Here is a 14,491-nt window from a genome sequence, read left to right on the forward strand (position 1 = left end):
TGGTAAACTCCAAGACCACTTTAGGCATTAAAGAAAGGTTAGTTCTCAAACAGACCCCTACCCTTTTGAAAAATGAGGAAGGGCTGTCTCATCATAAGTGCCTGTAACTTGGATACTCTGCTAGCAGAAGTCATAACTGGCAAAACATATCTTCCAGGTTAGAAACCTCAAATCAGCTTGTTCAAATTGAACAAGAGTAAGCTTTCCAATTGCAAAATTAAGATACAGAGGAAGAGCTAGGTTTCCTAGACAGATATGCAGTCCTTAAGGTTAGAAAGCAGGGCGGGGGGTGAATCTAATGACACACAAGCAGGAATTACTGGACAAAAGGGGACAGCAACTCACAAATAAAAATCAATAACCACAGGTAGCTGGGTCAGAAGAAGGTTCTGATTCTTGGATGGGCACTAAATGAAAGTATTTTCTACTTGCACAAGACTTTCTAGTGGCAGTTTTTGCTTCTTTTAGTACCTTCGACACTTCCTCAGCAAAACTGCCTAAAAGGTATCACAATTCTATCATCTGGGTGGTTAGCTGAAGGGTTTTCAGGTTGGGGTTCATCAAGCAACCACTGTCTGTGTGAGCAAAAGGGAAGACCACCACAACTTTTGGAGAATCCTTTGCAATCTTCCAAGGATTCTTGTGCATCAGTGAAAAGTATGAAAAAAAAAATGCAAACAGGAACATTCCTACTGGGTTATGACTTCTGCATCTCTCTTCCAGGACAGTTTGCAAGGAGTACTGGAGCATAATGTTTGCCTGTTCTGAGAGCAGCCAGCATAATGTTTAGTTGCCTGTTCTGAGAGCAGCCAAACTGATATACTTCAGGTGTTCCACGTAGCTGGATCAATTCTTGAAAGACTCCAGGATAAAGTTTTCATTCATGGGTGTTAGTACTTGTCCTACTTAGCTTGTCTGCAATCAGGTGTTGCTCTCATGGAATGGATGAAGCCTGAAGAATCCATGAGTGGGGTTACTACCTCCCAGCTATTGTAGCAAGTCTGCAAAAGTGGTACAATGTTGTACTACTTCACTATGATGTTTTCTGTGTGCACTTGCAGAGGTCTTGGGGACCAGAGACGATTTAAAGCTTTCAAAGCACTGATCACTGCCAACATCTGACATTTATGTACTTTTTTCTGTCATGAGAGATTGGAGATGAGGTTTCTTCAGACCTGGCATGAAGAGTAAACTATACAAGTTATATCCTGCCAAGGATACAACAGACTTCCAGCTTCCAAAGCTTTTGGACACCTTCCATGCACCCAAACTGTTAGGCAGCTTGGGCAGAGATGCCTAAAACACAAGTTTGGGCACCAAGCCCATCAGATCTTTCAGGGCTCAGCCTCCTTTTGTCTGTCGGCAGGAAAGGACAGGCTTCTAGGATCCTTCCTACTTTGGTACCAGAAAAATCCTTTAAGAAAAGCCTTTGCTTATCTTACAGGGAGACACTGGTCCTATTACTCTCTATGCAAGCATTTTCTGCAGAATGAAAGGAAGCAAGGAGACCTAGTTCACAGGGCAAGGAAGAATCACCTGGAATGTGGGGTGGAATTTGTACTGTCAAAACTACCCCATTGAATTACATTTAAAACTAGTCTGCCACAATCTGGTTCCACATAGGAAGATGCGTATGGACAGGTTACCAGGACTGAATGGGATGAGGGGAGAGAACCAGGGAAACAGTCATGCTGACTAGAAAGACTGTCCTTGATTTTTAGGAGCCCTTTCCTTTCATTTTGGAACCTCCTTGCAATTTTTTTGGTAAACTTCTGTTTGACAGCTCCTTGCTGATTAAATTGCTTACTGAAAAAGGAAAACGAGGAGGAAATTATTTTTTCTGTAAAAAAGAAGAGTGGGAAAATGAAGTAATCTCAACTCAATATACCCCTTATATCCCATTTCTTGAGAACCTCAGCTGCAGAAACACCAAACAGAACTTACCTGTGTAAGGGAAAGTTAATTTCAGCATCAACATATTTAGGAAGGTTTTGAGAATAAAGCCAAGCCAACTTTCTCATTGCTGATAAATATATATATGGTGCTAGTTCTGCTTGGGGACAGAAAACCTATACTCATGAGGCTGAGGTATGCTTCCTGGGAGTAAAAGGCCAACTATCAGGTAAACTAGAATACAAATAGAAAAAGGCACGTTTTCTCAATTTTCTCACTTCCTGAGAAGCCCCTAAAATAAAAAACACACCGACGTACAGGTTCCCTATCCTGGCTAAGAGAAGGGTCACCTGCCTCTTCCCAACCACCCCAGAAAACTAAACAGTGGTTCTCTTGCACACCAATGGCATCCCTACAGCCACAGAGGATGTGACCATCTTTGTCCATGGTAACTGTGGTACAACAACAAAGGGACCGTTACAAAAAGATCAGCTGTCTGAGGAATCAGGAGTGGCCATAGGGTTATCCAACAGTGACTGGGGCACAACAGGAGTAGGCCTGACACCCAAATACTCCCCAAATACCTTCTTCCTGCCTACAGCCTAGCCAAGAATAAGACCTCAAAGGCAAAGGAGCCTGGATGAGGAGGTAGAGAGAAATTACCCTTACATAAAACTCTCATACAAAGGAACGGGGGGGTCCACAGCTAAAGAACTTGTATATATCACATCAGAAATTTTAAACCCCAAAAAGTGATTCTCCCTACAGAAAGGGGTACGGATGACCCAAATCAAGCACAGCAACCAACAAGATTAGAATTCAAAACTATATTTAGGCAAAGGGCAAAACCTGCCCCTAGTCGCATGTCCAACAGCTCTGGGTTTGATATAGCTGTGTATGTTAGGCAGAGATCGCCTCTGAGTAGGCAATATGCGATGGAGTAGTAAAGCTGAATTTTTTTGAGACTGTCTGCGTAAGGCATCTGTTTGAGGCCAGTAATCCTCTCTGTGAGGTATTTTTGTGGCCTTTCCAGTAGATGTCTTGTGAGGTACATACCAAAAGGGGGGTTGTACTCTATAATGGGTCTGAGTGATGAGTAGGGGGGAACAATGACCTTTTTTTCTGGATGAGAAACCTTTTGTGATGAGGTGTGCCACATAGGATTTCCTGACCGATGTGGTGATGTGATTATCGAAGGAGAGACTACTGTCCACCTGTGTCCCAAGGTCTCATCACATTTTCGGTGTTGACTACCGCCTATGTGGTAGTTCATGGATACAGAGTTTTTACCAAAGGGGATGACAATGCACTTTTTGGCATTGAGCTTGAGACCATGTCTTTGACACCAGGCATCTGTCTCAGTGAGGCCCTTTTGTAGGATGTCCACATCGTTGGGAGTTTCAATTATTGCACCTAGTTTGCAGTCATCTGCGAATTTAGTTAGCCAAAGACCTTCTGTGTTTGGTATCTACTTCTCTGAAGTACAGGCTAACGGGAGAGGACCCAGGACCGAACCCTGTGGTACTCCACTTGTCTGAAGTCTGATTTGGAGTCTGCTACTTTCACGGTGTGGGTTCGGTCAGTAAGCCAGTTGGCAACCCATCTTGTTACATAGGGATTTATACCTAGTTTAGTGAGTTTATCTATAATTCCAGAGTGGGGGGTGGTGTCAAACGCCTTGGCAAGCTCTAGATAGGCTGTGTGAACCACCTTACCCTCATCTATGGCTTTAGTGACTACTTCAAAGAAGTCTATCAGGTTTAGGAGACATGATCTGCCTTTTACAAACACAAACTGTGTGGGGTCCAGAGTTTGGAGATCTCCAGTGTCCTTGTTTGAGTTCCATGATTATTTGTTCCATGGCCTTGCAGACGAGGCTCGTCTGGCTAATGGGCGGTAGTTCCCAGGGTCTGTTTTGGCCCCCCCCTTTGTGGAGTGGGATAACTGTCGAGGTGCACCATTCAATGGGCACAAAGCTTGAGGTAGGGCCTAGTGAACATGTAACCTAGCAAAAGGTGCCCAGAACCCCCAGATACTTGCAGCTCAGAGATTAGGGTACAGTGTAAAAGTCATTACCCTGGAGAATAGCTTCAACCTGAAGGCAAGAAGAAAATGTTCCTGCAGTTCCCAATTTCCTCTGCTAGACCCAGAATAAAAGAAGCAACAACAGGCAGAATGATGTTCTCACTCCCACCAAAAAGGCAGATCTAGCCCAATGATGCCCTAAGGAATATTCTGAAGGCAGAAAGCAATATCTACCCTCAAAAAACTATTAGCCAATGGTGAAGCATAGGATATGTCAGTGCCTGGACACACACTTCAAGAAGGGGGTAAATCCTCTCCAGGATCCTGCCCTACTTCAAATCCAGCAAGCATACCTAAATGACCTAGAGTATTAAGAGCTGGCCATCACCAGTAATTGCAGACCTGTAACAAAGTCTCATGCCACAACTGGGAGCTTCAATGTCATTTTGTACAAATACATACAATAAAACCAAAACAAGGATATAAAAAGCAAAGGACAAAGATAAAACTGACCTGATATGTACCTGTATTGGTCACAGACTGGCTGCATTTGACCCCTTCAAGAAAGTGAATTGGCAGTTTACTACTAAAACTCCAAGCTAAAAACCTGGGCAGTGTATTTCAAGTTACTCTTGGACACACCCCACCCGCTAAACAGAGAAGTTCTTCACCCAAGAAGAGGGCAGGCACACAGGCACCTTCTGATCCCTTTAAAAAAGATAGTTCCCCAAAGCAGGGAAAGAGGGTGAGCATCAAGAACCCTCTTCCAAACCATATGCTACCTCCAAGAGAAGATAGAGCAGGAAGTCCTCAAAATGAAGTCTCCAGTTCCCTACTTAATGGGAGCCTGTTGCTCCTACACAAACACCAAATGCTATGGGATGCTGATAAAGAAATATACCAGCCAGCTATACCAAGATAAAAGGATACCACAAAGGACAGCGGCATCCACCCATCACAGCAAAGACCTTGGCAAAAGGTCTAGACATGTCAACCACTTAGAGGAAGCACTAGCAAAAGAACAACCTGCCAATACTTAAGCCCTCCAAGTGAGCAGGTTCAAAAGCCTAAAAACAGCAAGAATCACAAGGGACCCCAGCTTGGGTCTTTGAGGCAGTCACCAAAGCTGTAGATGAGGGTAGTGGTTCACACAGCCTATCTTGACCTCGCCAAGGCTTTTGACACCATCCCCCATTCTGGAATTATAGCTAAACTAGCTATAAATCCCTACATCACAAGATGGGTTGTCAACTGGCTCACTGACAGAACCCACACTGTAAAAGTTGCAGACTCCAAATCGGAGTACCACAGGGTTCAGTCCTAGGACCTCTCCGGTTTAATATCTACTTCTCTGAAGTACACGCCAACACAGAAGGGCTCTGGCTAACAAAGTTCACAGAGGATTGCAAACTAGAAGCCATAGTGGAGTCCGCAAATGATGTGGACATCCTACAAAAGGGCCTCACTGGGACAGATGCCTGGTGTCAAGAGGCATGGCCTCAAGCTCAATGCCAAAAGGTGCATGGTCATCCCCTTTGGTAAAAACTCTGTACCCGTGAATTACCACATAAACAGCAGTCTACTTAATGCAGAGTGTGTGATAAGACACCTTGGGACCCAGGTGGGCAGTAGTCTCTCCTTTGATAATCAGCGCCACAGAAGTCAGGAAATCCTATGTGGCACACCTCATCACAAAAGGGTTCTCATCCAGGAAAAAAAAAAAAAAAAAAAAACCTAGGCACTCAGACCCATTATAGATTACAATGCCCCTTTTGGAATGTACCTCACAAGACATCTGCACCCAGCTGGAAAGGCCACAGAAGTACCTCACAGAGGATTACTGGCCTCAAACAAACAGATGCCCTACACTGACCGTCTCAAAAACTCCAGCTTTACTCTGTAGCACATCGCCTACTCAGAGGAGATCTCTGCCAAACATATGTTAAACCCAGAGCTGTTGGACATACTACACCTAAAGAAATCCCAATCCCTTTGAGCTACATGCTCTAGGGACCTAAACCTGGTCACCACAATAAACAGGACATGCTGGAGGGATAATTCCTGTCCCAGAGACTTCCTATACTCTGGAATAAGCTACCCATCTATGTCAAGCAAAGTTCCTCATTAGCACTCCAAGAAAAATCTTGAGTGGATAGGAAATACAACCCTGGGATCACTTCTGTAGCTCTGCTCGACAGGGGCACAGGAAATACTTTCCTGTTTGACATAAGCCGGGGAACCTTGTTGGCTAGGCTTACTTAGGTCCTTGGGCTGATAGCCTAGTACCTACCTATGAACCTAAGCCTCCAAGGAGGGCTCTTCCTGTGAACAATCCCATACATCCCAGAAGTCAAAACAAGGCAAGTCCTCACAGACCTTGACCCCCTACACACACACACACACACACACACACACACACACACACACACACACACACACACACACACACACACACCAAATGGAATGCTTTCCTCCATCTGCAACCAGCAGCAAAGGCAAGAATCTCTAAAGAACTAGAAACCAAACAGTTCAGTTCCCTAACTCGGGAAGGCTGCTTGCCCTCAGACAACAAGGAACAAGCACTCCAACAGTCCCAAGGTTTACAGCTTTTTTTCTGTAAAGAGAATAGCAGAGGAAATCGAATCCTAACCCTCTGGTCTGGGCCAATAGCAGGAGGACAGAAAAGGAGCGAGTGCCCTTTCCCCCACCAGATGGTAAGAAGTCATCTTTGTAAGCCACTTCCTAGAATAGGACAGCCCCCACTGTTTCAGAGGGCATCTCCCCTAGCTTCCTGTTTAACTCCCTTCGCTTCTCAACCCAATAAGGACTGGTCTCAGTTGTCTACAAGAAATCCACTAGCCAGAAGTACAGTGACTACTGAATGTTTGGTTCTGAACAGATGACATCTGTGAGGCTACTTCTTCCTTCTAAACAAGAAGGAAGCCGTCAAGTGGGGAAATGAAAATATGTAGAACAGCTGCCAAACAAATGCAAATCCTATGAGGTTTGAAGTCTCTCCCCAGATGGGCAAACCAAAAAATTAGCAGCAGACTGTCAAAACTGTTCCTCCAGGAGGACAAATGCTTTATGCTTACCTCTGTTATGGCTGCAACAGCCTCCTGAATTTTAAAGAAGCAGGATTTCTCAATCATAACAGACAGGAATGAGATCCTTTCTGACCACCAATCAGGGAAGGTCTCCAATACCCTTCTACAAGAATTCCATAGAAACTAGACAAGTAAAATGTACATCTGGGGCCGTAAACTCAAAGACGTTGAAGATCATCCCCTGTCTGAACTAAGCAAAGGTGGATGCTGACTGTCAATCTTGAGCCCATCCAACAACCACAGAGAAATTAGCTCTGGGAGGAAGAAAATTATTTCATTCCAGTCAACAGTCATCATCCTTCCAGGAAAGATCAGCTGCAAAGTGAATACCTCCAGGCCTATATGGAAACAAAAAAAAGACTGGCTCCCTAGAAAGATGACCATACCACTGTGGAAGACTGCATCTATAGATTCCAGCCTTGGTACAGACAAGAAAGCAAGCACTACATGACAGAAGTACCATCCCATAAAACTGCTCCAGGTCTCAGTTTGTCACACTCCGAAATGAAGATTCCAAAAACTAATTTGCATAAAAGATCAAACATGAAAGGAAGCTCTAACCTGACTTCTGGTCCCGAGGCTTTAGATCATGTCAGTGCTCACTGACGTGCAATTGCCATGACCTTTACAAGTGAGGAACTGTGGAAAAACAAAGCCCTCGCTTGATGAGAGATGCAGTCAGTGAGTCATGTACTGACATAACACTGAAATCTTTAACAATGCCAAGTCTGCAACTTCTGGTCACAACAAAAGTCAGTTGCCCACTCTCACACCTGGACCACAGACCCCTGCAACTCCTCCTTGAACCAGTTCATTCACTCTAGATGGTTAACAGGTCTCTTCCCTGATCAGCAACCAAACATCAAAGATAGCCTCCCAAATACTGGGCTGGGTCGACACAGAACTAGGCCAATCAGGATGGGGCAAAACAGTGCAAGCACCCTGGAAAGTACCTCCGAAGGTGCCGACCAGGGGTATGCCTCTCAATTTTCAAAACTCCACAAAAAATAGAAGATCTGAGCACAACTAGTGAAGGACAATTCCTGCCTCTAGAAGACTGAATTACCAAAGAACACATGGACCTTTCTTTTAGGGACAAAGGGTGTTCAGTCCTGGGTATTGGGCAAAACTTGTTTACCCACCATACACCAAGGGGAACCATCCCACGAGTTCTACTTCTTCCATCATGAGTTACAGAACTCAGAACTTTGAGACAGAGAAAAAAAGGGCAATAACTGGAAGAACTGTTTTACCTCCAATAGAAGAACTGAAAAACTGCAAGAATCAAAATTAACTCGAGATAGCTGAAGGTACGGATGAAGCCAGAATGTGGTACTATCTGTCAATGACAGGCCTGCATCTGTCCAAGTAAAAAAAACTCTGCAGAAAAAGATGCAAAATACAAAATGGCAGATGGAGAACAAGGATCCACAGCAATAAATCCAGGAACACTGTAGAGAAAACTTGCCTGAAAATATCAAAGCATTTTAAAAATGCTGGACTTTGCAATATACGGACCAAGACAGTACTATTAGCATAGCCTTCCTGTGTTAAGGAGTCACAAAATAAAGGAGGTGCTCAATTATTTACTGGCAGATCTTCAGCATTACCAGATATGGAATTTTGACTAAATGGCTTCAGACAGCAGGTATTCAAGCATTTACAAACTAGAGAAGCCTACAATGAAGTCTTGTTATTCTCCAGTAACTTGTTTTGACAACTTATCTCTAGAAGAAAACAACTTAAGATGAAATAAGATAAAAAATTAAATTAACTTGAGCAATTACTTACCACTGGGTTGACTAGGCCCAACCAGTCTTTCTGGAAATTTAATCAAAGGCACGTGAGGCTTTACAACCTATTGGGAATTATTAAAACAGACACTGTTAAGCCAACCTACTGCAACAAAAACTGTGCAAAGTATATTGGACATCGTCTTAACAAATGAAAGCTGATCTGCAATTTAAAAAGAAAAACATAGGGTTCAATCACAAAAAGAAGTTATGTACTCACCATAACATTCCATGTATGTAGTCCATCTCGCCGAACATTACTACATGTGGGTTCAGAGCCGATCCTCGGCTCCAACTCTGCCGCTTAGAAAGCCTGAAAAGTTCCGATTGACTCGTGGCTAATAGTATCCGATGATGCATGCGCACATTCCCCAGATCTTGTTTGCTACTAGTCTACCAGAATAGGACAGGAAAAAGGATGAAGGTCCGGAAGAATAAGCTGTAATAAGAGGCGCCCTTGTGGCAAAAACCAGTGTAGTAAAAAAAAAAATAAAAAACTGTATCCAGATCCTCCAGGAAGGGGGCTGGTGGGTGGGTTCGTAATGTTTGACGAGATGGACTACATACATGGAACGTTATGGCGAGTACATAACTTCTTTGTGTTATGTAGTCCTATCTCGCCTCCATTATTACGTGTGGGACAGCGTCCCTAGCATCTTGAATGGGTGGCTCACTGGAAGATACTCCTGAGTACCGTGAAACCAAAACGAAGCTCTACCCCTGGAAGTTAAATCCAATTTATAATGGGAAATGAAGGTATAAGGGGTAGCCCATGTTGCGGCTGCACATATATTATCAATAGGTGTCCTGGCTTGGAAAGCAACAGAAGTAGAAGGACCTGGTGGAATGCGCTTTGACTTAAAGGGCAACTCCTTTCCTTGAGAACTGTAAATAAAGAAAATACAACTAGAGATCCAGTTTGATAGTGTAACCTTGGAAACTGGCAAGCCATTCTCGCCTCAGCAAACGAAACGAACAGCTGTTCTGATTTTCTTAATCCTTTGGTCCGGTGGATATAGAAACGTAGTTGCCTATGCACATCCAATTGGTGCAATGTATACTCCGCTTTATTGGAGTGATTAGGGAAGGGCACTGGCAAGTGAAATTGAGAACAGACTTTAGGAATAAAAGGGTTGGTCCGGAGAGAGACCCCATCTTTGTGAAAAATTAAAATGAAGGTTTATGGAGGTTTAACAGACAGAGCCTTAATTCAGAAACTCTCCTGGCTGAGGTTATTGCTACCAAAAAAAAAAAAAAAAAAAAAAGGAGGAATAAGTCTAGATAGAACTAGATTCAGGTCCAAAGGAGGAACGGGGTCTTGCACAGGTAGTCTTAACATCATGGAACCCTTAAGAAAGGATTTGCAGATTGAGAATCCTTAATCCCCACATGAAAATTGGATATTGCTGCTAGTTGAACTCAGAGTGTAGCAGCCACTGAACCTTGGTGAAAGTTCAGAAATTAACTCTATAACAATAGTAATGGGAGCTGTAAATGGATCAACTTCTCTATTGTGTGCCAATATGGAAAAGCTCTTCCATTTACTACGATACAATTTTCTGGTCGAAGGCTTGTGAGAAGAGGTAATAGGAGTTACAGCTGGAGAAAAATCATGAAGCCTGACTAGTGACGGAACTGGAGCAGCCATGCTGTCAGTTTTTGAGTGTGGAGACTGGGGTGAAGAGAACCTGACATGTGTCAGGTCGTCTGGCACTGAGTTCAGAGTCCATGGGCAGTCCAACAGGTGAGGCCAGAGAAAAGGAAGCAAATCTGATGAGGCCAGTAAGGAGTGATGAGGACCATCTTGCTTCCCAAAAGCATTGCTTTCTGTATGACCTTGGGGACGAGTGGAAAAAGGAGGAAAAGCATAAAGGAGTCCCGGGGCCAATCGTGGACTAGTGCATCTCTTGGAGACTCTCCCGGAGGGGGGGGGGGGAATGAGAGAGAAAAAGGTGCTGCATTTGGTGTTGATGGGACTGGCAAAGAGGTCGCAGCATGGTTGCCCCCACTTGTGAAAGATCATACTGGCTATTTTCTGGTTCAAGGACCATTCGTGAGGTAATACTGCCCTGCTTAGCTTGTCCGCTATCACGATGGAAGTCCCCAGATGTGCGTTGCAATGAGAAAGCGTTGGGAAGAAATCATCCAATTCCAAACTCGTATGGCTTCTCAATACAAGGGTATGTTCTGGTTCCACCTTGTTTATTTAGATACCAGGCAACCGACATGTTGTCGGTCTGGATAGCTATCGTCCCTAGGAGGGAGAAAGTCGTGAAGTGCTTGCAACATTAGAAGCACCGCCCTCACCTCCAAGACACTGATATGCAGATGGGCCTCCTGCTCTTGCCATGTGCCTTGGACAGTCCTGCCAAGATAATGCCCCCCCCCCCCACCTTGAGAGGCATCCATGGTCACAGTTGCCATGTGCCTTGGACAGTCCTGCCAAGATAATGCCCCCCCCCCACCTTGAGAGGCATCCATGGTCACAGTGGCAACGGGTTGGTGTGGTACAAAGGAAGTCCCTGTGGTAAGATGACCTGGTTGAATCCACCAGCGTACGTCCTTTTTGCAAGAGTCTGTAATCAGGATCTGATGATGTAGAGGCAACTGCTGAAACGACCACTGGGATGACAGGAGCCATTGGAGTATTCTCATATGTAGTCTTGCTAAAGGTACCAAGGTTAAGGTTGATGCCATAGTTCCATGAAGCAGCAACACCACCTTCGCTTTGACTCTTCGAAGGGGAAGTATCTTGTAAATTTGTTGTGCAAGATTCTGTATTCTGTCTGTAGGTAGTCTGGCTGTCATATCGACCTTGTCTAGGTTTGCTCCTATAAAAAAGTTAGACAGAGTGGGCAAAATAGAGGATTTTTCCCAGTTTAAAATAGAGATTCCCAACTGGGAACAGAGCTTGATTGCGGAATCTCTCAATTGAATTAGGCGATGCCTGGTGATGGCGGTCAGGAGCCAATCGTCCAGGTATGGAAAGACTTTGATTCCCTGATGCCACAAATGAGCTGGGACTACTGCCATGCACTTTGTGAACACTCCGGGGGGGGGGGGGGGGCGCTGTGGTGAGACCAAAGGGCAGCACCCGAAACTGGTAATGATTGGCTCCAGCCGGAAGCCTAGGTAGCTCCTTGATGCTTTGTCCATCATTATGTGGCAGTAGGCATCCCGGAGATCTATTGAGCACATCCAGCTGTCTCTCCCCAACAAAGGGAGCATGGATTGCAGAGTGACCATTCGGAACTTGGACTTCTTTACATTCTCGTTTAACCTGCTGAGGTCTAGGATGAGTCTCCAGTCCCCTGTTCGTTTTGGAACTAAAAATAACCTGGAGTATGTTCCGAATCCTGTCTGGTCTGTTGGGATCTTTTTCTATCTCTATAGCCGCTTGATCCCTGTGATTGGGTGGTACAGCTGGGATCCTTTTGGGAGGGCATGGTGGAAGGGAAAAGGGTATAGGGTAACCTCTGGTAATAATGTCTTGAACCCACTTGTCTCGAGTGAGATTTAGCCAGGCTTCTGGGTACAAGAACAGGTGACCCCCGACCGGCTCCAAAGACACACAGGTTCCACATCAGGAACGCCGATAGGGACGATCACGAAAGGAATCACGACTTCCCAGATTTGGGCCTCCCCTGCCTCTAGGAGGATGTCTACCATTATTTCCTCCTCCCCTGCCTCTGAAGGAGGAAATCACCTTGTGTGTCCTGGAAAGGTCTCTGTGATTTCTTGAGTCACATTTTGCCGCTCTTCTGACCTTTAGAGTAAGGTCTAGAAGGAATGGTAAAACAGACTCCCATGGCAGAGAGTCTTTCCTTCCTGCTCACACCTGCTGAGGGTATCTTTCACCTTGGGTCCAAAAAAGAGAGGATTCTTCCATGGGAGCATTGGTGAATGTAGACTTGAAAGGCTCAGCAAAGTTGCATAGACGCATCCAGGAATGTCTCCTTAAGGAGACTTCTGCACCATCAGCTGCATAGATCAGCCGCATGGAGTTAACAATAGATGTGAGGGTAGCCAACTGAGCCAAGACTGTAGATAGGAGATGCTCTTCAGGGTAACTCGAGTGAAGCAGTCCAAACTCCTTTAGGAGATCTCTCTGAAGTCTCGTAAAATGTGATAGTTCAGCGGAGTATAAAAGCCGCTGAAGAGAAGATACGCTTCCCGTACCTATCCATCGTTCAGGATGCCTTATTAGGTGGATGGATAGAAGTGGTCTCTGCTAGCTCCTTCTTAGTGGCAGCCACCATGGCATCAACAGGTAAACCCCCTTGGATAACACTCTGTCCTTAGGGGCAGAGAGAAATTTATTTGGCCTCCTGGAGACCGGTTGCACGGCATCAGGAGTCTACCATGCTTTCTGACTCACGGGATCTAGTAATTCATCAAATGGAGGAGACACCCATGAAGCTGAGGGTTGAGACCCAAAAGCCTTCAGGTACACTGACTCATCAGAAGGGGTAACGGTGGGCCAGCCGCCTCCCTGCCCGAGGATCTCCAAAATGTCTGCAAAGGAGACATCTTCAGAGGACAACTTTGGGGACCCCTCCAACTCGAGGTCAGTGTCAGACTCATCAGGGGAGTCTACATGCTTCTTACATGATCTCTTCCAAGGGGGCTCCTCAGCGGGATATTCTGGGGAGGTCTCGGAAGATAAGGGACCACCCAAACGGTGAGTCTCTACCAGCCTGGGGTAGAGGATGCAAAGACCGTAGTCAGCGCTTGAGGGAGTATAGCATCGGTACTCCTGCGTGGTACAGATGAACTATCCAACATGCTCATCTTCACGAAAACAGATTCCTCCGGCTCCGAACGATGCCCCGACTCCGGAGAGCGTAGGTGCTGATGGATCCAGAGGAATCTGCTCCGAGAACGATGTAGGGTCCGAGTTCACTCGGGCCGATGCACCAAGAGGAAGACTCGGCACCGAAGAGGTTCGGTTCCAAGTGTCCCCCTCGGGCCCGACCGAAGAGCTTCGGACCCTAGACACTTCAGACGGTGCAGACAGTGTTGGAGCAGAGCTCTGCTCCAAGACAACCACCCGGGGTGCTGGAGCCAAGGACACCACTATAGTCGGTACCGACAGCATCGGTTCCAAAGGCCCAATCTGGATTGGAGGAGGAAAAACAGCAGGGTCGGTAACAGGAGTCTGCTTCGAGACAGAAGTGGTCGGAGCGGATAAAAATTTTGGCAAGGCCAACGAAGGAGTCTGAGCATCACTCTCTCGAGGTCTTCTTCAGAAAAGCTCCTGGAGGACAGTGTTGGAGACCTCGCTCTCTGCAATATAGGTGATTTTAAAGTAGGGGAGACAGGTGGAATATCTGTAGACCGGCTCTGAAGAGGACTGCTAGTGATAGGCACCGAAGCACTGGGTGCCGATACTGCAATATCAATATCAGTGTCCAGAATCTCGATCGGCTCTGAGGACAGACATAATGGCAGTCAATATAGGCGGTTGAAGAGAAAAAACACACTCACTCAACAAGAGAGGAACTAGATCCTCTAACAAACAGATCTAGCCCCATTTCTCAACAACCAACCAAGGAAAGTTTTACTAGGTTCTCGAACTTAAACGAACCTAGTGTAAAGGAAAAGGGAACAGACTAATACCTCCAAGTAAAACGGTTTAGTCTAGAAAGCACACACTTACGGAACACACACACA

The 14,491-nt window shown here is 45.4% G+C and overlaps 1 protein-coding gene across 1 annotated transcript in view; it reads right to left on the minus strand.

Moving 5' to 3' along the window:
• MRPS36 (mitochondrial ribosomal protein S36) overlaps positions 1-14,491 on the minus strand; it is a 94,057-nt gene that overhangs the window by 32,351 nt on the left and 47,215 nt on the right. Inside the window, exon 2 of the mRNA XM_044075460.1 lies at positions 8,817-8,883. Coding sequence (XP_043931395.1) covers positions 8,817-8,883 — 67 coding nt within the window. The remainder of the gene's footprint in view (positions 1-8,816; positions 8,884-14,491) is intronic.

The sequence above is a fragment of the Protopterus annectens genome, chromosome 6.part1, assembly GCF_019279795.1.
Source record: "Protopterus annectens isolate FY-2018-M chromosome 6.part1, PAN1.0, whole genome shotgun sequence".
Classification (NCBI taxonomy): domain Eukaryota; kingdom Metazoa; phylum Chordata; order Ceratodontiformes; family Protopteridae; genus Protopterus; species Protopterus annectens.